The following is a 14,630-nucleotide window of genomic DNA, read 5'->3' as shown; positions in this document are numbered from 1 at the left end:
AGGGATGAGGAAAAATGAGCACGGGGGCTCTCCGAGGCCCAGCACACGGAGCGAGGGAGAACTAAGTATGACAGGAAACTCTTAACACATCTTCGAGCACTTCGAAAACTGCCCCAGGTCCATCTGTTGCCACTCGTGTCTGTATTACTTAAAACATGGATTATTCATCTTGCTGTTTCACAGTTGTGCTTTTACAAGTCCTCAAAGCTCAAAGCGGATGTGAATCTTCTGCGTCACGTACGTGTAGGTTAATGTGAGGTCCCCACTCGAGCAGGCCTCACATCTTTAACTGGGCCCGTGCCTCATCCATTAGCACGCAGCTAATAATAGGGTAGGCGACCACAAGGTCTGCATCTCAGAAGCCTGTTATATGGATTTGAGAAACCACAATTAGAGTGTGCTGTATAATTGCTGGCTTAATGCTGGACAGGATGAAGGGGTGTCTCCCTTGTTTTATTCCAAGCAGCTTTTTTTTCTTTTTCTTTTCTTTACACATATTATTGCGATGTCACTATGTTGAATTAGCAACATTTTTGCTGAAGATAGTACACACAATTCTGTAATGCTGCTGATGCTTTGGGCTTACCTTGCCTTTTTTTTTATTTCTTTTAAATCCCCTGTTGACTCAATCAACAACTACCCAGCCTGCTTTGTGGCAGACACCAACATTTGGGATTTGTCTTTGAAGATGTCTTTTCCTGCTATCTTCCGTCTTTGTCCTGTCTGCCGCGTGTTTGTGTATGTTATCAGTTGTCTGCTGTGCCAAGTACGCAGGTGGCCTAAAGACAGGAATGGAATGAATTGGGAGTCTGATTATGGAATGCAAACGTATGACAGGGTCTTGGACCTGAAGCACACATTGTGGTTGTTGAGAAAAAGCGATATGATTTGCAGAAAAAGCACAAGCTTCTGACCCGTGTCCCAGCATGTCCTCAAAGCAGCAGATAAAGAATGAAGGGGGGAAAAAAAAGCAAGATTACTTTTTACACATTACTACTGAGAGTAGTTTCTGTAACATTTTGGAGTGTTTGTGGGGAAAATTAGTGCGGTAACATATTTGATGAAATGCCAATTGAAAAATGAGTAGAAAAATAAAGTGGTTCCATCAGCAGCCTCTCACACAAACACAGCATACACTAACAAACCCTTCCAACACGCTGGGCTGTAAATGGAGTGAGTGCTGATAAGAAAATCCAGACACCTTTAAATGATCCATAAGGAAGGTGTCTAAATGTACATTTGTATTTCATTTGAATTTTTATAACTACGACTGGAATTTAGACGTAAATTCTGCTGATTGGACCTTTACAAGACATTCATTTACTTTTAGGATCTTTGTATTGCTGTTCTGAAAACAACCCACATTTATATGATTTCCTGGTGCTATCTTTAAAAGACCACACTCCGACTTCTCTTGAACCTTTTCCTCTTGCGCACAGCTGGAATATCCCAATATAATCTAAACTCTGCCGGATAAACATGCATGCTTACTCATCACGTTCTCTTCGTGGATGCTGAAATGAGACAGCTTTGCCTATTGAACAAACAGGCTTTCAGCTTCCAACTACCATTCCCACCACTTTTACAAGCACCCTGATTTCCGACCACATCCTTGTCGCCTACCCATAAGATTCATAATGGGAAGTGGGACTGCATATTTAGCTTATCCACTGAAACCCCGGGCATGAACTTGTCCAGTGTACACAGCCTTAATGGTTATCTGCAAGTGGTCCGGAATGTTCTCATTAAAAGCCGGCAGACTTATCAGAGTTGGTCACACATAACTGGAGTTTTCTCCCAAAAAGGAATTTGTCGTTTTAGCACAATGGATGTGTTTACCTTGAGAGTGAAAATAATGGTATCACCTAATTGGCGTCTGTGTTTTGTTTGAGAGAGACTCCAGCACTGTGCTGATCACTGGAATGGTGATTAATGGGACTCTTGGGAAAGACCTCAGTACGCACCTTACATGTACATGGCTCTCTTGTGGCACTTGAAGAACTCTATTATACTCTGAGAATGAATAATGTTGTGAAAATTCCTGTTTTAAAGGCTGATGAAACAATTGATTGACTCAATAGTATTTGCAAAAAAAAAAAAAAAAAAAATCCACCTTGAACAACTTGCTTATTAGTCTTTATAAATAACATGATATTCAAAGGGCATCCAAGATTTATTTTGTAAAAAGAAACATTGATTTTCATTGACATTTTGGTCAATTTGACTTTGGTTAGTGTTTTTTTTTTGCATTACACAGTGCTGTTCAACTACCTGCTGATAGTGAGTGGTGCCAGTGGGATTTCGCCCTCGCTTCATGTGTACCTAAAAAGAGTGATGCAGCGGAGCTTGAGTCCTTTAGTCTGTTCAGCTCCTCTTCTCTACACTTTGCTCAAACAAATCAGTTTCCAAAGCTTCCAAAGCTTTCATGCTAATAACGCCATCACGCTTATCATCTCTTAGATCGCTAGCTATTCGAGCCGAGTCTCAGCTGTAACTCAGCATTGTATGTACACACGTGATGTCAAAGTCAACCTGTGATGTGAGTGCGGCATACGACTACTAACCTTTCAAGGGAATGACGGAAATACAGCACCAACCAACAAATTAGCGCCAGAATCACTAAGCACCGATATTTTAATATAAACACATTTAATGTGTTTCATGGTGGAGGTTTCCTTTAATGCCCAGGTTCCAAACCCCGGTAACTGGGGTATCCTCTATCTTGCACATTTCCTGCTCAAACACACTCACTTCAACTTAGGAAGGCTGTTAATAAGCTAATTATTTGAAACAGATGTGTTTGGGCAACTAAACTATGCAGGACTAGGGGTACTCCAGGACCAGGTTTAGGAACCCGTTCTATAACCGATCCGTACAAAATGCGATGTTCATTTAAGGATCAGTATTTCATTAATCCCACTTGCATCGTCCTTACAGGGATGTAGATATGAGAGTTGTATTTGTTGTACTACAAAGTGCCTGAGCTGTTATAGATACATCATAGCTGTCTTGTGCTACCTACAGTACCAGCAAACAATCTTGGTGGGAAAAGCAGATCACGACTTAGACTTAAGATACGGCCCAAGTGATCTAAGCTGACACTCAGGTTAGGGATGACGAACTGCTTCCCTTCTCCCATGCAAGTCTCCTAACCTCGTGAACCCCACGGCAGTGCCGCTAAGCCTTCGGCTCCAGCTCCCGACCAGCACAGACTGCCATCATCTATCTTGTGTCGTCATCTTGAAACAGACACTAATGTTGTCCTAACTGGAGCAAGTGCGGTGAAAACATCTGCAAATGTTGGAGCTGGAACCAGATCAAGAGGCAAGGCTGAGAAAATGGGACATGTTGAGGAACGTGGAGCTTTTGTCTTGTTGAGTATATGAGGATACAAAGCAGGTCTAAGCCAGAAGAACATGGCAGATCATTCAAATACAAGTTTCTACTGTAATTTGTGTCTTTATGACAGTTACTGTTTAGCATGAAAACTCAATTCTGTGATGCTAATCCAAGCTGAACTTTGGTGATGTCTACATATATTGATTAGCAATAACTCAGTGATAACATGTTCCCAGACATCTGTAATTGGCTTATTAACATGTTGGCTGTTTAGTACATCACGCTAACCATTAGTCAGGCTTGTCAGCAGTCCAGCTGACCCTCTGCCAGGTTGTTTACAGCAGTGTGCTCCCATGCTCAGAGGAGAGCTGTGAATAAACAAAAGTTCAAAAGTGCTGGGACAAGGAGAGGGTGTCTAACATCTTCTGACTCCTTGCCTGTGAAGATAGCTGGGGGTACTGATAACGTCCCATTTGTTTTTATTGTATGGCACATAAGGTTCATTAATGTTCGTTAATGAACCACTGTTACAACTCAGCATTTTCACAAGGGCTGATCCCTTCATGTTTTTTCAGGATTGGTACTACCTGTTCAGGATTGGTACTGTCATGACCTCACGGTAGTCTGAGGCATGGAGGAGCTTGTAGCAATGGGTTAGACAGATAGATTGAATTTTTGCACCAGGGAAATGGTTCAATAAATATAATGTGCTAATATCTAAATTGACTGTTAGATTACTGAACGTGATTTCGGGTTTGCTTGTCCAGTGAACTATCGCTGTCAGGCAGTAGAAATTCACTAACTCTCAGAAAATGAAAAATAAAATTAAATTCCACAGAAGGCACATGACCAATGGTCGTCCAGGCAATATTGATTATTAGTGTTGGACTTTATTGCATGACAAAATGCAGTCACATTTACTCTGGTCATTGTGACTGTTAAAGTAGTATCTCACGTTGGTGGAAAACCAAAATCTAGTGGAAAGCTTTCTCAAAAGAATGGAAGTTATTATAATGGCAAAAGGGGGATGTTCAAAAAGCACATATAGATGGTATGGTCAGGTTTCGACAACCACTTGGCAATATAGTGTATGGGTAATCAGCATATAGAAGCTTACACCAGGCCAGAGTTTCATTGCGTTTGATTACTGCATTCATTTGTCAACATTAGTTGAGTGATGGAACATCTGCTTCCATCCTATCCACAGCTCTTAACCGGTGGATGGGATCTGTGGTTACAGCTGACTACCACAAAGCGGGGTTTTGGTCTGTAAAGATCCAACATGCATGTTTTAAAATATAATCACTTGCTGTGTTTTCTTCACCCATCAAGTTCGTCGTTTCTTGTTTCTTTGTGTGGTGTACTCCAGTCTGGTGACTCAGATCTGGAAGCTTCCTTCTCCAGTGCCTCGGTTCACACGGTGTAACTCAGGCTTTCTTGTTTCACTCTTCTGTCCAGATGAGCAGGATCTTGTTGCCAGATTGCTGTTTGTTGTGAACCTTGGAAACACATCAGGAAAGTGTTCTGTTTGTTACCCTTGAAACTCCAGAACTGGTCCATGCACCTGGATTTTGATTGGTTGCAGCTCCAAATTGTTGATTCTTGGTGGGGTTTTTTTTTTTTTTTTTTTTTTTTGGATTTAAACTCTTACATCATTTCATGTTGGGCTTGTGTGGTTGGAGAAGTGTCTCCACAGTTGGTGTTTAGATCTTCCAGTTCCAGATCCTGTTGATGTATTCGCTATGTACAGGTGGTCAAATGGACATAGTTGTTGTGCACTTTATTTATAGTTCCTAACATAGACTTCCTTAGAATTTTATCTGTATGGTTTACCAAAAAGGGAACTTGCAATCAGACCTCCCATGTCCACTATTCTACCTGCTCCAATGTGATCTGTGAACTGATAGATTCTCTTATGATTCCTTGAATGAATTTATTAAGTAACAAATCTCTGTGATTATGACTTCGATGTGGAAAAAAAAAACAGGTGATGTTCATATGGTTACATTGTGTACAGACTAAATGGCCATCCTGTGTGTTGATATTCTTTATTTTGCATATATGTGCTTGCAATTGAAAGCAGAATATATCTACCTCACACTTGTCACATTAATCAGTCAGCTTTTCATCAAGCTGACAGCTATGCTTCATGCGTGCACACATTTGTTTCCCTTCAAGCTTGCAGAAAATCAAATAAGAAGAGACATGAACTTCATCATTTCTGTCTCAGGCTTAGTAAAGATCACATTCTTATACACTTTAAAAATGACCAGTCCTCAGCTCAAGGCCTTGCTTTTGGGAGTACTGTGTAGATGGAATAGCTTGAAGGGGAGCGGCATTAAGTCTGAGTGAGTGATGATCTGAACCAGATGATCCATACACTTGAGTGATTGAAGGCAAGAATGGGAAGGGACAAAGCGACAGCACACGCTGCCAGGATGCTTAGAGTTTCTGTCAGGCCTCAAACACAGCAGAATTCTTGAGCTGCAAGAGCTGCAATCCAGCTGTTTTTCTTATGTATCCATGCTCTGATGGAGCCATTTTCATTCAAAAGTTTCATAAATTTGCTTTTCTGTGGGTTTTAGTGTCACACTGCTTGTTCTTCATGTGCTGCCAGCCAACAGTCATGTTGGCATCCAAACATGAAACCTTCACATGCATCAGACTGCTTTATTTTTCCAGTTACTGATTTATTATTTAAATGTTGAAGTACTCCACTTATAAAAGTATTTAAGGTGGAAATATCCCCCTATTAATCCCCCTGTTAAGTAACTTGAACAAAAGACTGCCTTTTCAACAAAATATTGTTTGTTTATCGATCTTCGTAGCTTATTTCGCATTAGACATTCAGCAATGAAAGTAGGTCACAATGTTTGTTCTGTAGGTTATCAATTAAATTATATTTTAGCGTATTGTTTGATCGAACGAGTAAGGACGTTCTCCCACTTGGTCCGAATATTTGAGTCCACACCCAGGACTGATTCTGGGCTCATTTGGGAGGAGGGGCTTATAATTGCAGGGTTGCTTTCAAGTAGAAAAATTCTTTCGGAACCATGGATCGATTGCGCAAATCACTTTTATGGATTGCAAAATGGTAGGCACTAGGTTTAAATGTTTGCTTTTTTTTTTTTTAATTGTTTTACTTTGGTACTAACACTCAAGCAGTGAAGAACAGCCCTTTTTGGATGCATGGCATGTCATCATGTGAGAATATCATAAAATCTGGTTTTATATGTCAATAAGATGCTGAACATAACCCTTTCCCCGCCATCATGAATCTCTGAAACAGGAAGTAATGAGACAACCAATCATGTTACTTGCTGTGCAGAGCCAAGAGCAGATAGTTTCCAAGCATGATGCGAACCGCACCCCAGTAGGGAGGATTTGAGCCCCAGACCACTGTTTTCAAGAGGACCAGGGGTCAGTGGTGGTAGTCTGGACTGCTTCCGGGCTTGAAAACAGCTTTCACACTCCACCAAACGTACCACATACCTTGCACAAATGGCCCCAAGTCCAGAAAAAATGCAAAAAAAAAAAAAAAAAAAAAGCTACATACGTTCTCAAGACAAGTTGATGTTACCAGTAGAGTTGGCAGTGACATTACAGTTAGATGGTCTGTACTCCTTCCCATACCTAATTTAACACTAATGCCTTTTCGGTTTGCTGAGCCACCCAGTGCAGATTTATTACCTTTTCTCAAGTATTTCACATGCTGGTAATACACATGCTTACATACTATTAGGGCTAGGAGCTCTTTCCAAAATCACCACGGGCACATCAGCATTCAGGCCTTGAGCCTTTTTCTCCAAGTAAAGGCATTATTAGAGTTTGGCCAGCACTCCTGAGGATCTACACCGAGCCAGAACCCTCACCCCATTTCTTTTTCCGACCTCTTGACGCGCTTTCTGACCCAGGAAATAGAATTAACACTTCAGCCCTCAAACTGAGCTCCCTCAGCATGAGCCACAGCTGCTGCGGTCCTGCCCCATGCTTCTAATGGCTGAAAGAATAAAACTGAGGTTTTGCAGAGCCTACACTGCACTTTTACACAGCAGATGTTGGGCTTTAGCTTCCCCAAGTCATCTCAGATGACATTGGTCCGTGTTGGACGGTGCTGCCAAAGCCTGTTGAGGGGAAAATGAAAAACCATCAATCTCTAGTGTCACCTCTTGGACGTGTTTGTCACTATTCATTTTTTTTTTTTTTTTTTTTTTTTTTTTTTCTTCCCCCCCCTCTCTCTCTGAGATGCTCTGCTGGCTTGCTGATACAATTTTTGAAGCCATTCGTGTGATATGTCAGACAAACAAATCCTGTCCTTCTTGTTAAAGGGAAAACTCCACCCTGAAACACAATAAATATGTTGAAATATATGAGATGTGTTTAGCAATTTTGATGCTGATTTGTTGGCTGGTGCTGTGTTGTGAGAAGTTAAAAGTTGTGACCCGTGCTGACGTCAGATTGTTATTCAGGTGGAGAATTGATGGCACCACTATCAACAGGTAGTCACGTCACAGTGACATTTAATAGGAGAAATAAAAAAAAAATAATGATCTCAAACATAAATGATAACAGTCAGGTTTTAAAAACGAGCAAGTTTTTTTTTTTTCTCTTTTACCATTTTCCAGCCATGTTTAATGTCATATTAATGAGAAATCCAAAGTAGAAATAGTTGAGACAGCAAATTTTGGACTCAGAGTCCCAGAATACAATGCAACTGTACAGAATTATAGCAGAAACTCAGCTTGGCTATTTAGCGATCTACGAGATGATGAGTGTCATGGCATTGACAGCCATATTAGCGTCAAACCTCAAAGCTTTGGAAGTTAATCTGTTTGAGCAAAGTGTACAGATCAGGATGTGAGAGAGCTGGACAACCTAAAGGACTCAAGCACCACTGCATCACTTTCTTTAGATGGACATGATGCAAGGGCTAAATCCCACTGCACCACTCTCAGCAAGTAGTCAGATAGCACTGTGGTTAATATAGATGATGAAAGAAGTTTAAATTAACTCAAAAGTTTATTACAGAATAAACCTTGGATGACTTTGAATAATACATGATAATTATAAAAAAATAATAAGCAACTTGTTCATGGTGGATTTTTCTTTTAAGGCTCAGTTAATCACAGAAGAATATATAGCCAAGTAAGGAAATACTTGTCATAGATCATATATATCATCTTTTCTGTGGCAAAGTGATATGCCTCATTTCTCCAGGACTTATAAGAAAATCCATAACCATTCAGTGTAAATTGTTCCTGACCCTGGAGGCTTTCCAGTGTCCGATAGTAAATTAGAGAAGGAGAAAGAAAAGTGGGTTATCTGTTTATTAGCTCTTTTATGTGAGCTATATTTCAAGTGTAATGCATCCTGGGATTCACTGGTTGAAATAGTCTGATATCTGTTTTGTTCATTAGGTGTGGACTTGCCTACTGAGATTAACTGGTTCCTGGCTTTAGGCACCCCATGTGTTTGCATTTTAGCCACACATTGTGGTTTCCCAGGGGTGGCTTTTAAGCAGACTCCCCAGGAGAAGGCCATAAAACAAAAGGAATAAGTAGTTTTTCGTCATAATCGTCCCCTTATGCACCATAGAGAACCCCGTGCAGACATGTAACTGTCTGACTATGCATCGCTCGCAGTGTAATGCCTCTGTACCAATTCTCCCACACTAAGTACAATATTGATGCGTCCATAGACTGATTGATCCAGGATTTTCCATTTATTTAGTCTGTGCCAGTTCAATAAGCTTCTCGTACACTGGTGTGAGACATAATAGTGGTGGGAACAGATGTTTGGTCTTGGCAATGGAGCATAAGTGTCTTGTTTCTGAAGCATTCTTGTTTGTTCTTTGGCAGAGGACAAAGTGTTCCTGTCAAGGAAATGACAACACTTTTGCTTACATGGTTTTTGAGACTTTCAAGTCTAAACTAACACAATTTAAAGCATTCCCTAGCATTTCCAGAACTATATTTCCCAAGCTTCTCTGTCTTAAGTCTACCTTATTTGAGTGTGTGAGGGCAGTAAGAGCTGCTTAGTGTGTGACCACGGCTTTATTGGACTAAAAACTCACATTTTGTATTACTGTGTGGTGTCTTTTCTTAATCATTGTGTACTAACTGATTTTTCTCATTGTTTTCCCACAGTACTTCGAGGTCCCCTTTGATTCCAACATGAACCGTACCAAGAACAGGCCATTAGTCCGAGGACAAATAAGGTGAGTTTCACTAGCGCTTGAAGCCCTGGAGCGGTCTTACGTTGTTTTTATTATTCTGCCATATTTCGCTTCACTTGTCTCTTAGCATAAAGCTTCACTGCAGTTCTTCTGACTGATCAACGTTTATATCCTGGTGGGAGTGGTCTGTTCCAGAATGACTCCGCCCCCACCCACAGGGCTCACTGAAAATAATGACTAATCAAGATGAAAATCCTTCAGACTCACTAGATCTCAACCACACTGAACGCTTGTGGGAAACTTTGGAGCGACGTTTTTGACTAACAGCATCATCAAAGGGAATATTTTTTGGAACAATGGTGTTCGTCACTTCAGTACAGTTCTAGGGACTTGCAGAATCAATGCCAAGATGCATTGTAGCTGTTCATTGTTTACTAACACACTTTGTTGGTTTTTCTTTCTTTAATTTGTCATCTGTCTGTACATTTCACAGAGGCTGGAAAATAGCATGTACATCTCTTCATGCTTTTGATGAGTACCATAATTTCTCTATTCTTGTTCCCTCTGTCCCTCATCTGCCTCTGTTAAACCTTCATAGGCTAAAAATGTAATTTTTGCTATCAAGGCTCTCATTATAATAAGTAGGTTGTGAATAAACTATGAGTCTGGACACATTGCTAAGGTCAGCTTGCTGCCGTCAGCTTCTCTTTTTACACTCTAAAGACCTCAGGCGGTGTAATGTCTGGATAAGGTTTAGCCTGTCAGTATTAGCGGCCGTATGCCAGCGTTTATCTGCTGATGGCCGCTCACACACCTGTCCTGTAGAACCTGATCCAGGTGCATGCACCGTCACTGACCTGCTGCTGTCTCCGCTTGCATTCAGGTCTGATAATATGATGGCATGCCATAATGGGAAAATGTGAAATAGGTACCTCTTTAAGATTATGATCTACCAGCTTTGATGTGTAACTTGACATGTGACTTTAGCAGACACTTTTATTCAAAGCAACTCAAGTGAGAGTGCAGTCGAGGGTGTTATCATGTGATGTGTTTAGTCATTCTGGTGCTAATTTGTTGGTTGACGATGTATGTTTGTTATTCCTGGGAGAAGGTAGAGATTGTAAAGAAGTTTAAACTCAACTCAAACTTAAAGTCAACTCAAAAATCAGAATTTTTACTCTTCCACCGCTAGTTCACTGGTTAATAGCCGTTATCACTGCTTGCACGATAGCCACGTAAACACACACTTGAGGTTAACAGCCTTTGCTTGTGGCTAATCACGTTTGTTAGTAGATTCTGATAGTGAAAGGCCCCTGACCCACGCTTGAGTCACTTTCCACAACAAAGAGCTAATCAGTCAACATGAGAAGGTAAAGCCTGGCAGTCAAGTGAATCCAAACAGTCCAAACCAAACCGCTAGTTAATCCCTCTGCCCTGTGTGTGTGTGTGGTTCGTGAATACATATGCAAACACATTTCACACTGTAGGATCAGGGTGCCGGAATGCCAAAGATGACTCACTTATACATTTTTTTGTCAAGTTTTCAAGCTTTACTTGCTGACTTGTCTCTCACAGTAAAGACAGCAGGGTTGAGTGCTGTAGCTGTAGTTTGGATACAGAGCAGCTGTGTGAAAACACCTCCAGCTTCACCGCCTTCGCTCTGACCTCGTTTAGACAATGCGTTTCTCAGAGCGCCGACAAAGAGGCGAGCTGATAGCTGATAACTGGCGTCTGTTAATCTCTGGGTTTAAAAGTTAAGCTTGAACATCTCTCCTGAGATACGTACTTGAAGTTAAATCTGTGAAGTCTAATTTACGACCGATAAATCAAAGGCTCTATGTAGAACCCTACAACCCAGGTTTCCTTTCAGAGAGGGTCTTTCCAAGAACATTAAATTGTTATACTTCTGAGATTTTTTTTTTTTTTTTTTGCAAGATTAGAAAGTTTTCCTCAAGGATTTTTGGATTCTTGACTGTTGTAGCTTTATACAGAAGTTGTACTTGGAGCCTTTTTGGATAAAGCTACAACTGTTCTTCTTGGTTCTACAACTTGGCACAGATGAGTGAGTAGACAGAAGACGGTGTGGTCGTCAGATTCTCCACGTTTGTGATATTTTTTTGAAAAGCAAGCCCGTAGGTTCTGCTGTAGGTGCCTACATAGAAAGTGAAGATACCTTTTCAGTGTTAAATAGAACCTTCCCTTTTGTGTGTGTGTGTGTGTGTGTGTGTGTGTGTGTGTGTGTGTGTGTGTGTGTGTGTGTGTATACCATGTTTCCAAACATTGATGGAATTCTCATACAAGAAAAACAGTAATAGTAGCACACATCATCTTCCTTTAAATGACTTGAAAAGTCCAAAATGAAGAACCTTAGCAGGCAGCTGTCCTCATTATATTCACTTATAGAACAACCCCTCAAGGGTTCTCCACTGGTCATTTACATAGTTATAGGTTCCTAGCTACTGTTTGGAACCCACTCCGATGGGCAAACTCTGTTGTAGGGTTCAACGAGACTTTAGAGGTTCCCTTAGACCCCTTTAGAAGGGCATTAGAATGAACTCTTGTTTCCTAAGAGCGTAGAATAAACAGTTCCATTTAGCATCTAGGTACTTTGGTTTGACCTGAAGGAAGAACCCATAGAAGAAGAGGAACGCATTGTGAAAGAGAAACCCTCATATAAGGATCTGCATAGAATTTGTAGAGGTTCCCATAGAGGGGCAAACCAAAGTACACTTTAAGATTGTCCTTCTGATGGAGCGCTTAAACCAGCAATGGTTTCTGAAAGGGAAAGCCTGTTGTTGAGTTCTAGAGAGACAAATTGAAGAACTTTTAGGGTACTAGATGGAACCCTTTGTTCTAGAAATATAATGAGGGTCAGCAGTCTAAGGTTACTTTTTGACAGTTTTGGAAGAATGTTATGTATATCCTTCTAAGCAAAGGCAATCCTATAGTTCTGTTCTTTAAATGAGAGTTCCATGAAAGTAGAAGAAGAGTTCTTTCACAAATTCAGAAAAGGTTTGAAGTAGAACACCTTCACAGTGCTAGAACCATCTAGAACCGTGATTGAGTTCATTTTTAGTACTGTAATTTCTGCATATATCGTTTCATGATATTTATATCAGAGTTGGCTCATTTGAACTTGATATAATATAGAATTTTTATTTATTTATTTATTTATTTTGTAAGCTTGATCTGGATTTTTTCCAGGCATGCCATGTAGGTCAGCGTGTACATAATGAGCTCAGGTAGACGTACAGCCAACACCCTTAAACAAGCAAAGCCACGCTCGTGCAGGCAGCCGTGCAAACACAAACATCACCTTTCAAACGTATCTTATATCCATTAGCCTTGACATGAAGCGAGCCGTTTGCTCCTGCAAATACAAACATTTCAGCAAGTGGTTGGTGTTTCAGCCCTAAGCGTCATGTCCTCCGGAGCCTTTGAAATTTTCTCTGATATGTGAGGTGACACAAGCAGTCACATTACACCAGTGTGCAAGCCGAGACACTAAAACGTCCTTCAGCCCGGCTTAACATCAGACTGGTGTAATGATACTCCTTATCATGCGGTAATGTGTTCCGTGCTCATATACTCATTTACTACTCATGTTTACTTAGCTATAGTGAAGCGCAAGAGTTTGCATGCCTTTTGGGCAAGTCGGGAATAACACACGCATCCCGAAATGTTTTAATCCTCATATAGCACAGCAGACAGCATGACATCTTTTGTATTTTTTTTTTTTTTTTATCCATTTGTATTTGCATTTAATGTTGTGGAACGTCCCAAGAACAAGTTAGTTCCTGTTATCACTTATGTTATATCAGCTATAAACAGTCATTCTTAGTTACAGAACGTAGCTACAGCTGTACCTCTGACTGTTACAAAGCGCTGACACTGGAGACTCCTTCTAAAAATCGTAAATAAACATATCCTCATGGAAAACTTCATCAATGATTAGACTTTACATTGAGCTTCTACCATACAAGTCCTTTTGCATTTATTGTTACGGATGAAATGATAATGAGCACATTAATGTAAACTAATAAACTGAGATTAACTGGTTCTAATTAAATATTAATTAATAAATATTTACAAAAAAAACAAGACCTTTAGAGCTCATAGATATATAGAGATATGATGATATCAATATCATAATAAATTATGAGAACAACTTTTTAATTAATTTTTTTTATAAGTACAAACTTACTGGAAGCAGCTGATGTGATGTTAAAATTTAAATACTATATAAAAAAAAAAGAAACTATAAAATGCCAAATGATTTTATAGAGATTTTTATTTTTTCTTCTTTTTGGCGTTTTTTTTTTTTTTTTTTTTTTTCATTTATTTTATTTAAAAATCTAAAAACAACCTTTTAAATGTAAAAAATAAAAACGAATTAATTTTTGTTTTTTTGTAGACATACAGTATCATCAAATAGTGTGTGTTTTTTTTTTTTTGGTTATTTTTTATTTTTATTTTTTTATTTTTATTTTTTTTTAATTCAGCACTAATCTATTGCAGGGAAATTGTTTGCCAGCCTGTATATTATGATGCATGTCGTGTATCATAGAAATGCGTTTTGAGAATTGTGATATGAAACTTTTGTCATATCACCTAGCCCTAATATTCACTTAATATCACTGATCATTTTTGTTACTTGTGATAATGGAAGATATTAATATTAGGTTGTTGATAATAATAAAAAAAAAACATCAGTTCAAAAGTTTGCATAGCACTTTCTATGATTATTAATAATCTGTAAGAGTTTGGATGTCATCCATCTGCCTGAATAACTGAATCCATCCTCCATCGTATATTCTGAGTAGCTTTTAGATCTTGTTTATTGTAATATGCAAATTTCTGCTAACTTCTTTAACTGTATGTGTCCTACTGTGTTTGCTGCTGTTTACACTGATGTTCACTGCACTGAAGTTACAAGTGACGATTTAATAATTTAAGTTTAATTTAAGTTTCCTTTTCACCTGTTTTTTTTTTTATCCTATACGAACCTTAATAACCTGCTGTCTGACTTCAGAGCAACATAGCATCTTTCTCTGATATATTTTAGCTTCCTGTGTCCGTGGTGCTGAACAGATAAAGCTGTGAATGTCTTCACTCG

The 14,630-nt window shown here is 39.5% G+C and overlaps 1 protein-coding gene across 1 annotated transcript in view; it reads left to right on the top strand.

Annotated features, from left to right (window-relative positions):
* LOC113527748 (protoheme IX farnesyltransferase, mitochondrial) overlaps positions 1-14,630 on the top strand; it is a 44,874-nt gene that overhangs the window by 24,139 nt on the left and 6,105 nt on the right. The window contains exon 5 of the mRNA XM_026915834.3: positions 9,486-9,556. Within this exon, the coding sequence (XP_026771635.3) occupies positions 9,486-9,556 (71 nt within the window). The remainder of the gene's footprint in view (positions 1-9,485; positions 9,557-14,630) is intronic.

The sequence above is a fragment of the Pangasianodon hypophthalmus genome, chromosome 12 (assembly GCF_027358585.1).
Source record: "Pangasianodon hypophthalmus isolate fPanHyp1 chromosome 12, fPanHyp1.pri, whole genome shotgun sequence".
NCBI lineage: Eukaryota > Metazoa > Chordata > Actinopteri > Siluriformes > Pangasiidae > Pangasianodon > Pangasianodon hypophthalmus.
Note: the sequence above shows the minus strand (reverse complement) of the source record. Positions and strands in the feature narration are given on the sequence as shown.